Source organism: Diabrotica virgifera, chromosome 2, assembly GCF_917563875.1.
Source record: "Diabrotica virgifera virgifera chromosome 2, PGI_DIABVI_V3a".
Classification (NCBI taxonomy): Eukaryota; Metazoa; Arthropoda; class Insecta; order Coleoptera; family Chrysomelidae; genus Diabrotica; species Diabrotica virgifera.
In genome coordinates, this window is record NC_065444.1 from 197,221,839 (window position 1) to 197,239,209 (window position 17,371).

The 17,371-nt window shown below is 31.4% G+C and overlaps 1 protein-coding gene across 3 annotated transcripts in view; it reads left to right on the top strand.

Moving 5' to 3' along the window:
* The window catches only part of LOC114330512 (ras-related protein Rab-37-like), a 489,416-nt gene that overhangs the window by 97,879 nt on the left and 374,166 nt on the right, over nt 1–17,371 (top strand). For all 3 annotated transcript variants that reach the window (XM_050643008.1, XM_050643010.1, XM_028279856.2), the window contains exon 3: nt 16,582–16,692. In XM_050643008.1, coding sequence (XP_050498965.1) covers nt 16,582–16,692 — 111 coding nt within the window. The remainder of the gene's footprint in view (nt 1–16,581; nt 16,693–17,371) is intronic.

Sequence of the window (17,371 nt, forward strand, 5' to 3'; positions counted from 1 at the left end):
AATATTATTTAAATGATTTGATTCTGTATATTTAGGAATTATGGTTCTTGGTTTTTTTATCAAAGTTTTATACGGAAATTTATAAATTGGTAATAATTTACTGTTGTGTAAATCTGTATAATTCCTGGTTTCAATGAATGCATCTGTTAGTGGTGGTGAATTTTTTATTCTCCAATATTTGCTAGTTAAATTTTCCATGTTTAATAAAGCCAGACTTGTTAAAAGGTCTGACTCAGTGTTTCTTAGCTTTATGCAGTATTTTTGAGCTAAAAATTGTCTACGTAAATTTAATGGGATTTCATTACACTCTGCTAGCGTAACGTTTGTTGGAGTGGATACCATTGCACTTAAACATATTCTCAAGCATCTGTATTGTATCCGATCTAATATTTTTAAATTCGTATTGCTTGCTGATCCATATATCCAACACCCATAGTCCACGACTGACCGAATACAAGCATTGTAGAACAATAAAGCTGTTTTGGGATACCATTGCACTTAAACATATTCTCAAGCATCTGTATTGTATCCGATCTAATATTTTTAAATTCGTATTGCTTGCTGATCCATATATCCAACACCCATAGTCCACGACTGACCGAATACAAGCATTGTAGAACAATAAAGCTGTTTTGGGGTCTGCACCCCATTTTCTGTTGGTAATACACCTTAGTATATTTATTTTTTTTCACACTTACCTTTGATGTATTGAATATGTTTAGTCCACAGAAGTTTATTATCTAGTACTATCCCTAGATACTTATACTGATTCACCACTGGTATAGTACGCCCACTCGAGGTTACGTTTCCCGGTGCGCGCAAACTATGCCTGGTGAAAAACATAATATTGGGTTTTTCTGTGGACATTGTCATATTATTTTCATTTGTCCATTGTATAATAATTTCAACTATATGCCTCAATGACCGTAGACAGTCGTCGTAGGTTTTTTGGGTGGAGTATATACAGATATCATCTGCATATTGTAAACATTTAATGTTTTCGTCAAACAAACTATGAATACTAGCAGAATATAAGTTGAATAATGTTGGACTTAATACTGAACCCTGTGGCAGACCTTGATTTACAACTCTTGGTCCGTGTAGTATATTTCTATGATCTTTTATCCATATTGTTCTATTAGTATATAGATTTAATATATTATTACAGATTTCATTATTGAAACCAAGCGAACACATTTTATATTTTAGTATGTTAAGATCTACTGAATCATAAGCTCCTTTTATATCCACAAAACAAACAAACTAGGTACTCATTTTTAGACAAAGCAATTTGTATATCTGTAACTAGCTTCGTTACTAGATAGATCCAATGATCCAAGGCCTCGGCGAAATCCATATTGTGTACTAGGTAAAATACAATTTGATTCTAAAAACCATTCTAGTCGAGCTTTGATTAATCTTTCGAAGGTTTTACTTATACATGACATTAAAGAAATTGGTCGATATGACTTAGATAAATTTTTGTCTTTGTTAGTTTTTAATAATGGTTGTATGATATATTTTTTAAAATGATGTATGTATTGCTCTCCTACCCACCAACTATTGAAAACTTTAAGTAATTGCTCCTTAGCTATTATGGGTAAATTATAAATTAATTCATAGGTAATAAAATCATAGCCAGGAGTACTATTCGTTGTTTTCATTGCAACCTCCAAATCTTCAAGATCAAACGGAGTTTGAAGCTCATTGCAATCTATTACATGCATATTATTATCTATTGTCTTTAATATATTTGGTACATAAGTCGGTGCATATGTATCTAATAATTCCTCAATAATTGATTGCGTTAGTGGAGGTTTTTTGTAAGTGTTATTCTTATTTGATATTTTTTTAATAAAATTCCAAATTTTTGATATAGGTGTGTTTTTATTTAGTTAATTGATAAATTCTACCCAACATTTTTTTTGTTTTTGTTTAAATAGTAGTTTACACTGTGCTTGTATTTTGCGTAGATCTATATAATTTTGAAAATTTGATACTCTATTATACTTCTTTAAAGCATCTTTGCTATCTCTCACTTTCTCGCCGCAATCTCTATCCCACCACACTGCTTTTGTGGTTTTCTTACTAGCGGCTGTGCGACATTTCATTGCCTCACCAGCTGCTTTATTAATATTAGAGACTAACTGTTCAAAATTGTCTTCAGTGGAAGTGAAACTTTCATTTTCCATGCTGTGTGTTAAAATATTTTGATAGTGTTCCCAGTTGGCCGAAGATTCAATCCATTTTCTACTTGGTTGTATTATGCTGTTATTATATCTCCTTGTTAAGATTGTACTTATGGGAAAGTGGTCTGAGCCTAGCGTATCTTCTAAAGGATGCCATCCTATGTAACCGATCAAGCTTGGTGAAATAAGTGTTAGATCAACGGGAGAAGGATTTTCATTTGGTCTAGTAATTTTTGTAGGTCTACCATCATTTACAACGATAAAATTAAGATTTTCTAGAGCGTCTGCTAAATTTTTACCTTGAATGTTGTCATGCACCGAGCCCCATATGCTATGGTGTGCATTGAAGTCCCCACAAATTATACTTTCTCCTTGTATTTGTGTAAATATGTTCGTCCAATCATTTTTAGTAGCTTGTACATTTGGTGGTTTATATATACATATGATTGATATTTTGAGGTCTTCTATATATATTGCACAAATTTCTATTTTTGTATTAAAGTTGTTTCTAAATTTTATTTCAGAATAACAAAAATGATCTTTTATAAGTATTCCTACGCCACCATATCCATCTGCTCTACTTTTATTTATAAAATTATAGTTATTTAACCTAAAACTTTGGTTAGGTGATAACCAAGTTTCATTTAGTGCAATTAAATCAACGTTTTGTGTTTGGTTTATATGATTTAAGAGATTTGGTTTATTTTTTATTATAGACTTTGCATTACACTGTAATATATTAAACTCCTTATTCATTTTGTTGATTTTCATTATCTTGTTGAATAGATCCTAATAAAATTTTTAGTTCATTTTGTGTGTCTTTTATAACCTGCATTTCTGTAACATCTAAATTAAGTTTTTTATATATATTTTCGAATATTATAGGTAGTTTTTGCATTACTATCATTTCTAATTTTTCCTTGTATATCTGAAAGTCTTCTCTGTGAGGATTCGGCAAGATTGAATTATTTATTTTAATTTTGTTTTGAAAATTTGGTGTTTCTTCTATAATAATCGGTGAAATAGCTTTACGCTTTTTTGGTTGTGATTGTGGTCGGGGTACCCAATTTTTATTTGAACTGGTTGGTGTAGATGATATGGAGTTATCAATTTGACTCATTTGTGGAAAATTTTCCAAATTGTTTAATACATCAAATCTATCATTATAAGTTACTTTGGAGTAATTGCTATTTTTTTCTAATAATTTCGCTTCCTTAAAAGATAAATTTTTTTGTGACATAATCTTTTTTATATTTACCTGCTGCAAATATTTGGAACAATTTTTGGAAATAGACTGGTGTCCATTTGTTTCACAATGTATGAAATATTCTTTTTTTGTGCATTCTTGACTGTCTGCATTTTTGTGAATTTGGCCACATCGTTTACATTTATTTGTGGTACTTCTACAGTATTTTGCCGTATGTCCAAATCTTATACATTTGAAACACTGGACCACCGGATAAATATATGGTTCTACTACAAACCTGACCAAATTTATTTTTACATATTGTGGTAAATTATTACCTAAAAATGTCACATTAAGCATTTGTCTAGGTACATATTGTACCTCATTATCTGAGCCTAGTATTTTCTTCGTCATTCTTTTTACCTGTACTACTTTTCTTTCGCTCTCAATATTATCTAATATATATTTGTCAGTTAAAAACGTGTCAATTTCTTTGATTATACCCTTCTTGTGGTTAAAAAACATAGGGATGTAAGCGATTAAATTATTTTTTTTAATAACCTCATGTTCAATGATTTTATTTGCTGTATGGAATGTTTTAAATATAACTTTTACTTTGTTTCTACCTATTAATTTAATGTCAGCAACCTCGTTTTTAAAATTAGAATTATTAAAAATAAAATGACCTACTTTTACTGGTGATAAACGATGACTATTATCTACTGGTTCAACAATGACCTAAAAGGGACCTATATCTATTGCTGCATACCTGTTCTGGATATCATAAACTTTACCATTATTTTTTGTTATATCCATTTCTGAGTTTATTACGCTTCTATCAGGTGGATCCTCTTTAGGCGGGGGCTGATCCCCGCCTATTTTATCGTCCATATTATCTTAATACTATAGTATAATAAAGTTTTCAATACCTTACCTAATCAGAAGAAATAAATTGTCAGTAAACTATTCTAAACTGCAAATAACAAATTAAAAAACCAAACGGGAACACAAACCAACACACTATCTACTAAAAAAACCGCCAAAATTCAATATTTTCTGTAAGAGATCCAAAAATTATTATAACTTTGGCATTTGTCAACTTGACACTGCTGGCTAACAATGCAATATTTAACTGCTATTATACAGGGTGATTGATTAGTGGGGTAAAGCTCCGTAGATCCATTATAGTAATGGATTACGATAAAAGTTAATAACAAAAATTGTAGCCAACTTTGAACTTCACATTACAAAATTAGTTAGAATGTTACAGTGTGTTCGATAACATAGTGGCAAATCAAAGTTTTTTTTTAAATGGAACACTCTGTATTTTCTTTTATATTGGAAATCTTCTTAACTTCTCCATTACAAACATATAAAGGTTTTGCATGTTATATAGGGTATTTACAAAGTTATAACCAATTTTTTATTAAAATCGTAACAAGTTTAACTCCCTCTATAAATAAAAATAAGCACAACGGCAATGGTTTATTGATGTGCCACCACCTCACAACGCAACACAAAATTCGTTGGAGGTGAGAGCACAGGTGTTGCGGGCTAGCTTTTATACAGTGGAGATGGGGTGGATTCCCAATTTTACTATTTTGTTGTTAAAGGGGGCGCCAGACAAATTCATGCCCCAAACACGAATCCAGTGTACCTAAATTCCCGAATTTGCCAAAAGAATCGGAATAATACTACACCTTTGACACTTTAATTGAACACATAATATATTGAACACTTTTTTAAAAATTACACTAAACTAACTACTAAAACTAACCAAACTGAACCAAACAACGGCCCCTGATCACTGGGTAAATTACCTAAATATGGGTAGCAAAAAAAATATATATATATAAACGTATATAAAAAAAATGTAATTTATAAATCTCGAGACGCAATCGTAGAGCTCTGCGAATGGTAAGGTCGAGTACGCGTAGCGGAAAATAAACAATTGACTATCCGATCAAGAGCCGTGTACATAAGAAATTATAAAAGGAAATACTAATAAATTAAAAAAACCAACCTAATGTAGATACCTGAATTCAACAAATAAAATATACAAATAAATTACCGCAACCTAAATTATCAAATTCTACAGATTAAAAAAAAAAGAAGATCAGCAAATTAAATGGTTACAAATCAAAATCATTAAAGTAACTCATCTGAAATCCAGTTATTGAGATTCAAACCCCAAAATAAAAACCACGTGGAAAAACCCTAAAACAAAACAAGCATTAATCCCACTATTAAAATTCACAAGTACCCCTTAAACCCCCCGAGGTGGGATGTAATATAGCATAACTTACCCAAAATCGATGGGGTCTTCCAGCTTTCAGAGGATCACGTGTCTTCAGTACAACTTCGATACAGAAACCCGTTTTTCTGGCCTCAAACCAAACATTCATTCGTATCAAATCGAAGAAATGACACCACAGCCGTATTGTATCCCAAAAATTGGACTAAACTAGTAATATATCCTTAAAATCAATTTTACTAACTCCAATAATTACTAGTTTATGGAAAAGTCTGATTTATAGATCCCAAATTAATGGATGGATCAGATAAATCCTTATTTTCAAAAAAATCAGACGTTTAAAAATTTCGGCGGTGACGTTCAAATCAACAATTTCGATTTTACCAGCTGCTAAGTGACCAACTACGTCACATTCTTCTTTTAAAAATAGAACTTTGATTTGACAGATTTAAAAGTCTGTCAAAACATAAAACGAACAAAAATACGATAACCAGAAGCGGTACCATATTGGATCCGAAAAGGAAGAATTTTCAACGCTATTTATTCAACTAGACTTAAACAAACGTCAGCTATAGAGTAAATGACCAATTTCAATGACAATATAAAAAAAAACAAAAAAATACCTACAAATCGAATTTATGAATTTACGCTATTTATATTTAATCAAATGGATGAAATTGTGTTTTTATTACAACGAATGTCCTAGCTTATAAATACTTTAATCATGTACCTGAGATGATTTAAAGTTAATCAGTAATTTTGACTGTAACAAATCATTTTTTTATTTATTGTCAAAATTTTCATAAATGATCGATATTGCTAATTTTCTTTATATTCAATACAGGGTGAGTCAAAAAGCAAGTACATTATTTTCTCAGTAATTTTAAATGGAACACCCTGTATTTCATGTCACTATCGAAAAGTATCATTACCGTACTTTAATTTTTATATAACATTCCCTATGTTCAAATTTATTAGTTTTCGAGATATTTTGATTTTTTAGAGCAAATTATTCATTACGGGTATAAATCTATCCAAATTTTAGGTAAGCCATGACTGAATTGTCTAAAACTGACAATTTACGATTACCTACTGATTATTAATCTGTAATCAAAGTTGGCTACAATTTTTGTTATTAACTTTTATTGCTATCTATTACTACAACGGATCTACGGCGCTTTACACCACTAATCAATCACTCTGTACGGATAAATCGATTTTTTTTTTATTTCAAACTATTTTAAAAATGTGACTAATGCAATGGTATTTTATAAAGTACGTTAATAAATTTAATAAATCGATATCTACAAATTGATGGTGGGTCAGTGGCATTGGACTGCAGATCGAGAGTTTCCTAGTTTCGAACACGACTTTTGTATATCTTTTTTGAATCTTTTTAATAAATAATTAAAAGTTGATATACTTAAAATTCATATTTTATAAGTTAACTATTATAAGTATGTAAATATTATATATACCATTTTAAACAACCGTGGTATTATAAATGGTTAATAACCTTGGTATTATAATGGTTATAAATGGTATAATAAATGGTATAATAAATGGTATTATAAAAGGTATTATAAAAAGTACTTTATTTATACTAGTGTAGTTTTTGCAATTATAATTTTATTAGTTAATACACTTACTAAAGACTAAAGATTCATATTTTAGTTTTTCGAAACATGTTGTGTCCTGTATATATCAAAACCTTGTTATTATAAAAAAGTACTTTTTTATTATAGTGTAATTTTTGGAATTTTAAGCATTTTATATCGTCAAATTATTTTAATATTCTCTTCTATAAATAATAAAAACGTTTTTATATAAAACAGTTCTTTTTAATAAAAATGTAATTTTATTTATATTTGTTATAATAACTTGAACATAAACCAGGTCATGTAAGCTTTCATCAGAAATATTTTTACATGTATAAACTAAATATACAGGGTGTAACAAAAATACAGGTCATAAATTTAATCACATATTCTGGGACCAAAAACAGTTCGATTGAACCTACCTTATCTTAGTGCAAATGTTCACATAAAAAAAGTTACAGCCCTTTAAAGTTACAAAATGAAAATCGATTTTTTCCAATATATCGAAAACTATTACAGATTTTTTATTGAAAATGGACATGTGGCATTCTTATGGCAGTAGCATCTAAAGAAAAAATTATCGTGACATTTGGACACCACATAAAAACTTTATGGGGGTTTTGTTCCTTTGAACCCACCCAAACTTTTGTGTATGTTCCAATTAAATTATGATTGCAGTACCATTAGTTAAACACAATGTTTCTAAAATTTTTTCGCCTCTTGGTACTTTTTCGAAAAGTCAGTTTTTATCGAGATATTTTGAATATTTGTCAAATCCACCACAATTTGTATATGGTTAAGTACGTTCATGGAGACTTATAATAATATGAAATAGTTATTTATGATTTACATTTTTAGGTATTTTTTGAACCATATAAAAAAAGAAACCTCATCTCGATAAAAGGTGCCTTCTCGAAAAAATACAAAGAGGCAAAAAAGTTTTAAAAACACTGTTTTTAACTAATGGTACTGCAGTAATAGTTTAATTGGAACGTAGACAAACATTTGGGCGGTTTAAAGGGACAAAATCCCCATAAAATTTTTATATAAACAAATTAAAAAAGCCTTAACTCGATAAAAACTACCTTATCGAAAAAATACTAGGAGGCAAAAAAGTTTTAAAAATATTAAATTTAACTAATGGTACCACAATAGTAATTTAATTGGGACGTACACAAAAGTTTGGTGGGGTTTAAGGGAACAAGACCCCCATAAAATTTTTATGGGGTGCACAAATTTCACTATAATTTTTCTTTAAGATGTTCCTATCATAAGAATGCAAAATGTCCATTTTCAATAAAAAATGTCTAATAGTTTTCGATATATTCGAAAAAATCGATTTTCATTTTGTAAGTTCAAAGGGCTGTAACTTTTTTTATGTGCATATTTGTACCAAGGTAAGTTAGGTTCAGTCGACCTATTTTTGGTACCAGAATATGTGATTTAATTTATGACCTGTATTTTTGTTACACCCTGTATATTCATAAATTGATAAAATAAAACATGATCTACTCATGGAAATCCTAAAAAATAAAATCTAGATGAAAGAGATTTAAGACTAATAACACACCTTTATTACAATCAACGAGCAATAGTAAGAATTGGAAAGGAAACATCTGAAGAAATGGAAATAAAGGGAGGAGTCAGGCAAGGCTGCATACTATCACCTCTATTATTTAACGCTTATTCTGAAGAGGTAATGCGAGAAACTCTGGAAGATGAAACAGTCGGCATAAGAGTAAATGGAGTCTTAGTTAACAATATCAGATATGCAGATGATACAGTAATAATAGCCGATAGTTTACAAGACCTGCAAAGACTCATGAGCAAAATAGTAAGGTGTAGTAGGGAGTACGGACTCTCTCAATATGAAAAAGACGAAGTTTATAAAAATTAGTAAAAACAACCATAATACTAACGAAATCTTGATAGTAGAGGGCCAGCAGATCGAAAGAGTAAAAATGTACACTTACCTAGGAACACTTGTAACAGAAAATAATGACTACACTACAGAAATAAAAGTCAGAATCGAAAAAGCACGTTATAATTTTATAAAAATGAAAAAGGTCCTATGTAGCAAAGATTTAACATTAGCTCTTAAAGTACGACTAACAAAATGTTACGTCTACAGTGTACTATATTATGGAGTGGAATCATGTACGTTAAATGTAGATACAATGAGACGACTTAACGCCTTTGAAAGGTGGACCTATAGAAGAATTATGAGGGTTTCCTGGGTAGATAGAGTTACGAACAATGAAATACTGAGAACAATAGGTAAAGAGAAGGAAGTTGAACTTACATTTAAAGAAAAAAAGCTACAGTATCTCGGACATATGATGCGATGATAAAAATTTCGATACCCACGGTACTGCAGCCTTTTCTATTGACTTCTTCCAGATATTCCAGTTGAAAAATAGCGCCGAGTAATTTTTAGACTTTTAACTGCTTCGTTTACTGTTATTCTGGTTACACAGTAACGTCTAATGCCGTTAATTAACGCTTTATTTGACTAACGCGTTAGGTGTAGCCATGACTTAGCGCTCTAATTTGTTAATGCCATTATTAATGCCGTTAAACGTTAGGCGATAGATCGGGTGTCGGTTTCTTTTGACACTACAAAGGAGTTACTCCGTTACTTATCGCGTTGTTGTGGCTACACTTGCACTGTTTCAACAAGTTCTAACTTGTAGCGCAGCAGAGTAATTTGTTTTGTTAATAGGTACATACTATTCTACGAAAATGGAGTGGAGTAGTGAGAAAATAATTGAATTTTTAACAGTGTTGGGTTGGAAACAGCACCTTGTTTATGGGATCACCGACAAAAATCACATAAAAATCGTGGTGTTCATGGTGACGCTGCATTTTTATCATCCACCATCTTCTTTTGAGTCTTGGTTTTTGCTTGATTCGTTTATAAAATAATAGATTCATACAATAATAATTAGCACTCATAAAATATAACAGCGTAGCAGCTTCGACTCCCATCTTGAAATTATTGGATTAAAAAACGCGTTTTCAGTTGACTACGCGCTAAAATAAGTGTGGCCAGTCATTTTAACGCGCAGTTTATTCCATCATTTTTGGTGTGTTAATTAATACGATAATGGACGTTAGACGTTAACGTTACTGTGGTTCCAACATTATAAATTTTGGGTATAAACGTATATTTTTTCAGAAAATTAAGCAAAACATTTTATTAAATACTTATTTAACTTATCCAACAACATTCATTGAAATATAATACTTGGGATATTTTTTGGAGTGGATAATTTGGGAGATATTGTATCTCACTATGTAAATCACAGTTTAATAATTGGTTTCGTTATTGTCATCAACTAAGTTAGATGAACTAACTAAATGACCATCAACAATTACAATTCACTCAATTACAGGACAATAGGAAAAACCTTTTACTTGAACATGACTGACATTTTATTTTCTTGACATTATATTTTAGAACTGTCTGTACTGTCAAATCTGTCAAATACATAAATTCACAACCATAGACCAATATCCACTTTTAATGTATATTCTATTCTAACTCTCTCCCTCAACATGAAAAGTAGATAAGCTAAACAATTTTGGTTTCTTTCTAACACGCGTAGGGTAACGCTTAGATTCTTGAACACTATCATCGCGTCTTTCTTCTCTATTCACTTCTTGATTTTCACTCGCACTTTCTACACTTTCCATATTCTCAGATTCTATAATTTCATTTATACTTTTCACTTCTTCGGAGTTTTCATTTACATTAAAACATTTCGACTGATTCTGGTTCACTGATTCGGCTTTAACTTTTTTCAAATTGCATGTAACTTCAGGTTTAAATCGTACGTCGTGGCTCGATCAACGAACTGTCAACACTGATGGAATCGCCATAAAACGAAGTTAATGGCGCCAGGATGAGATAGAAGATAATCAGGTAAAGGAGGGAAGATAATCGGAGAGTGCTAGTCAGGTACGTTGTAGTTGTAACAAAATTTTACCTGAAAATTCTCTGTCTCTCTCATGTCTCTCTAGAAGTGCTAGAACCTCTCTCTTGTATGTTGGCGCCTATCTCGCTTCACTGTTGGAATGGGACGGGGCCATTCCATCAGTGTTGACAGTTCATTGGGCTCGATACCATTCTTCTTTCAGATGGAATCCATATTCTAAAACCATCCCTTTCACGTAACCAACTAAATAACCATGTATAGCCTTGTCATCAAATTTACTGCGAAGATTCTTGTTAACGTGAACATAACATTCAGTGCCAAATATTCTTAAATGTTTTAATGCTTCAAACTTCCAACTAGCTTTCCATACCACAGTCCATAGGGACTTTTATTCTCAATTGATGTCTTTCCTGTGCGATTCAGAAGATACACTGTAGTATTGCATGCTTCTGCCCTCAATTCTTTGGACAACTTGCATGGGTTAAACATGGAACGAGCACACTCTACAATAGTATGGTTTTTCCCTTTCAGCAACACCATTCTGCTGAGGTGTATAGGGTGGAGTGATACAATGCTCTATACCTCTACTCGCAAGAAGTTCAGATACCTCTCTATTGTCAAACTCTCTCCCTTCATTGCATCTCAGTTGCTTTACAACATGGCCATTTGTATTTGCTTAATTTAAAATTTTTTATAAGAACGTACATACCTCACTTTTGTGTTTCATAACGAAAACTTTCCGAAACTTGGAATGGATGGGTTCATTCACATCTGCATGGATTGCTCACCAGTGACTTGTGGCCGATTGATCATAGTTTTAAATGGCAATTTATGCATTTTTCCAATTGTACATCCATCGCAAAAGCTTTCTTTGCACCCATCAATGTCTATATTCATTTTATTCAAGACCTTCTTTACGTGTTGCTTATGCTGATTACCAAATCTTTCATGATACACTTGTAACATATCTTTTGACTCTACTAAGTTTGCCTGAATGGGATTGATCGGTTTCATAACACGTATATCAAGTGCATACAGTCCCTTACTGAAGTACCCAGTCATTATAGATTCAAGAGTATTTTTATCATGTAGATTTACACCTTTTTCGTCGAGTACTGTAACGAACCCCCTCTGTGCAGCAGCTTTCACAGAAAACAAATGAGCACTAGTTTCACGAACATAAAAAACCGTCTTCAATTCAGTATCTTTCCATTTATTATTCAAACGCGTTTGAATTTTCACTGTCCTTGTCCATGGGCTAACATACATACATCCTTCTTACCAAGTGATATCTTTACGGGTTCGGCAAACTCTGTATAAGATGAGAAATATTGCTTATCTGTAGTGATATGATTTGTGGCTCCACTGTCACAATACCATTTCCCAGCTTCAATACCATTATTAGATGAGGCACTAAAAACAACAGACAAAAAAGCAGTATCATTACTTTCATTCTTATCTAAATTCTTAGCAGATTTTTTCAATGGACACTCTCTCGCCCAATGGCCTAATTTCTTGCATTTATGACAAGGAAATTTTTCCTTTGCACGATGTACATTTTTATTTGAATTTGTAGTAGTTGTACTTTGGCTCTGTTTGTATTTTTCTGTCGGGATATTGCGTGCAACAAACGCAAAAGATTCTATGGCACTTTGGTCACGTAATTCAATGGCACACAATTTCTCAATCAATAAATTCAAAGTTTGATTATTTAATGGTATCGTGTCCCACAAATCTTTGAAATTATCAAAATCTTTACCCAAAGTTGATAAGATCCGACCATTTAACATTCTTTCAGATAAAACATTTTCATCATGCTTCTGCAATTCATCATTCAAATCTACAAACAGTTTCTGCAACTTCGCAACATGTGTACTAATATCTTCTTTTTCATCACGCTGGACTCTAAAAAAGGCTTCAATTAACATGTTTAACCGTTGCGTACTGCTACGTTCAAATAGCGCACGTAATTTGTCCCATATTTCACTAGCGTAAGTACATGTCAACACCAGCTCGGCAACAGTTTTTCCTAGCGTACCTGCTAACAAACTTGCCGCTTTTGCATAATCTTTTAACCATTGTTGATGCTTCTCTACTTCCAATGGAGTTAAATTTTCACTAACCTCGGGACACTTACATATACCGTTCACAATGTCTTCAAGTGCATACGATCGTAATAATATCGAAACGTGCCATTTCCATTTCGCCCAGTCTTCAGGATCCTCAAGTTTGTCAATTTGAATTTTATAATCGTTATTGCTGGTCGCCATATATTTTTTCACCTGTTCACAGTTCACAGGTGAGTTGGGCCCGTAACCTGTTATAAATTAAGTTAGATGAACTAACTCAATGACCATCAACAATTATAATTCACTCAATTACAGGACCAGTGCCGGATTAATCATTAGGCGGACTAGGCGGCCGCCTAGGGCCCGGGCACTTGATGGGGCCCGCACCCCACACAAATGCATTAATTAATATTGAATTATTTAAGCAGTAATTTAAAAAAAAATTAAAATGTTAAAAAAATTAAATAGGTCTAACTGAGAAAAAAAGAGAATGGTTAACTTATGATTTCCAATCAAACTCAGTTTTTTGCTTTGTCTTCTGTCAAATATCAGGAAAATACAACCGACTTCAAGACAAATTAAGCAGTTATCTTCAAAGGCATTTTTATATTCCACGTCCAAATCATTCCCTCAATTTGGTAATCAATTTTGCAAGCAAATTTTGCTTAGAAGCTGGTAATTATTTTGGTATGGTACGTTTTTTTTTTCAATTTTTACCCACCGATGGGCCTTATAGTCCATTCGCTCACGGTAAAATATTGCAAAACCTCCGGATTTTAAAGAACCTTTGGATTTGAAACAAGAGCTTGGATTGACATGAAATTTGGTATAAGCATAGCTAACATGTCAAAGAAAAAGTTATATTGTGCCAAGGTTTTTTTGCTCTACGGTTGAGTCCACCCCTTCTCGGGGGTGAAAAAATATACCGTCAAAATACGTCCAGAACTGACTAATTCTAAGCAACTTTTGTTCAATAGAGATTTTTCATCATCAAGTCAATACATTTCGAGTTATTTGCAAGTGAATATCTTCATTTTTTCAACAAAAAATAACACGTTTTTAGACGGTTTTTCGCCAATAACTCAAAAAGTAAGTATTTTATCGAAAAAATATTCTTAGCAAAAATATAGCTTTTAAAAAAGAACAAATGGTGTATGTGTGCAGTCTGTAGACCCAGTAGAAGCAGAGCTGTAGCTAATGAAAAGTAGGTTCTTATTCGTTAAATTCCAAATCGAATATTTCAACGTGAAATAATAAAAAAAAATGAAGCACTTTTCATGGAAAACTCATCATACCTTGTTTAAATGTTTAAAAAAGGATTATTCTTGTTTTTTAAAAAAATTTCTAGCATAAAAAGCTGATAATTTTTACAAGATGGTAATTCTTTGTCACTCGACATTCAATATTGGTCAAAATAGTGTTTTTGAAATTATTTTCGGAATAATCTAAATAGGTTTAAGCATTAATTAACCTGTGTAGAAAAACCGAAAGTGCACTTATATGTTTGTGTTATTTGGACTTTCTTTAAGGAGCCTAGCAAGTGTTCGGCTTGCGCCCCTTGGACTTGGCGCCCGGGTGCCTCGCACCCCTTGCACCCCCGGGTTAAGACCGCCCTGGATCCCACAAGGATAGAAACTATTTTCATTTATTAATTTTTAATAAATGAAAAATTCTCTACCCAGGGTATGCAAATTTTGAAACCAATTTTTATCTTCCAAAAAAGCAAAAATCTGAAATATTCAGAAAAGCAAAACCTACATTTTTTACTCTTTAAATTTTTGGGTACCACTAATAATTTTTAAATTATTTTGAAAAAAATACATTTTTTTTTCAAAATCTCAAAAAATTTGTTTTACTTTAAATCCTAATGTTTTGAAATATAAGCACTGTGAACCGGTGAAACTTACAGATCATATAAATAATATACTTATAAGTTTTTTCAAGATTTTCATAAATTTTCAAGATTTTTTTACCAAAAAAAGGAAACAACATTATGTTAAGCTTTACTTGCTTATTAAAATTGCAAAATAATTTTTAAATTATTTTGAAAAAAATACATTTTTTTTTCAAAATCTCAAAAAATTTGTTTTACTTTAAATCCTAATGTTTTGAAATATAAGCACTGTGAACCGGTGAAACTTACAGATCATATAAATAATATACTTATAAGTTTTTTCAAGATTTTCATAAATTTTCAAGATTTTTTTACCAAAAAAAGGAAACAACATTATGTTAAGCTTTACTTGCTTAATTTTGATTAAAAAAAACAAGAATAAAACTTTTTTAACACTTGTGATGAAAGTTGTGATGATTTTTCACCGAAAAGTGCTTCATTTTTTGGTTATTTACGTTGAAATATTTGATTTGAAATTTGTCGAATAATAATCTACTTTTCATTAGCTCCAGTTCTGCTTATACTGGGTCTACATTCTACATACTTCATACATACACCATTTTTTAAATTTTTATACGCTATATTTTTTCTAAGAATATTTTTTCGATAAAATACTTAATTTTGTAGTTATTTGCGAAAAACCGTCTAAAATGTGTTTTTTTTTGTTGAAAAATGGACATATTCACTCGCAAATAACTCAAAAAGTATTGATTTAGTGATAAAACTCGATAGAACAATGGTTACTTACATAAAATTAATCATTTTATCCATTTCCGCACTTACTTTGAATGTATGTTTTTTCACCCCCGAAGGAGTGGCACTGATACCCAGGGCAAAATCACATATCGACACAATATCCCTTTTTTTGGCATACTAGCTATGGACTATTAATGAGAAGTTGTTGCGAAATGTAAAAAAAATGGTCTTTTTTACATTGTCGTAATAACATAAATATCTGTAAATTTGTTTTAAGTAAATGGTCGCTATAAAGGGTCCTACTTCTTATGGCCGCCTAGGGCCCCATGATGCCTTAAACCGTCACTGTACAGGACAATAGGAAAAACCTTTTACTTGAACATAACTGACATTTTATTTTCTTGACATTATATTTTAGAACTGTCTGTACTGTCAAATACATAAATTCACAACCATAGAGCAATATCAACTTTTAATGTTGTATATTCTAACAGTTATAACATGAAATTAAATAAAAATTAAATTTATTTTTAATTAGCTCCAACCTATTTTGTTCATCTATATGAATTTAGAAATTTTTTCCACTATTTTTCTTTAAGCTTTTTTTTATGAATTTCATGATTCTATATTATTATGTAGGTTCAATGTTTTGTGGTTGGATCTGTAAATAACGTTCCAAATAAAGTATATTTTTTATCGGATTAGCACGTAATTGGCTTGCATCTAAAAATAACTAATACTTCATTTTGGTTTGCAGACAATTTTGCTGGGAGACAGCGGAGTGGGCAAAACCTCGTTATTAGTTAAATTCGACACGGGAAAATTCCAGTCGGGGAATTTTTCTGCCACCGTTGGAATCGGATTTACGGTGAGTACGTTCCTCATCATAAAGAACATTCAAGGAAAATTAAAACGCAATATCCTATTTCAAATTTCATCTCTGCCGTATTAAAGAAGAAGCAGGGAAATTAAATGGATAAGGTTTTATTTTTATCCGATACGCAAGTTATATCAGGTTCTAATTAATTTTAAATATATACAAGAATTACTGGATATTAGTGACTGTCAATATCAACAAACAACTAGTCTATTAGGGTTGCAGTCAGAAAATTGGTCAGGATATCCAAAAAACACTTTTCAATTTTTGTCTAGCTTTCGGGATTGTTTGATCCCTTCATCAAGACCAGTGGCGTAGCGTGAGTGTCGGCCGCCCGGGGCGGAAGACAATTATGCCGCCCTCTTATTTAGGTATTTCAATTTATTGTATAACATTACATATATTAATTATAGAGAACTTTTCGGCGAGAACAGTCATCATTATTTTGCATTATACAGGTTAGATTTTAAATAAAAAAGTTTATCTAAGTTTTACAATCACGTTTATTAATACAAAAATTCTTTTATTTTAACCAATTAGATACATTGATATAACTTAGGTACCTATCACTTAAGATTAGGTACACCTTGACGATCGACAAAATTTAAAATCAATTTTTAATTAGAATTAAAAAAAAAATAGAATATAGAATATATGTAGAACGATACTA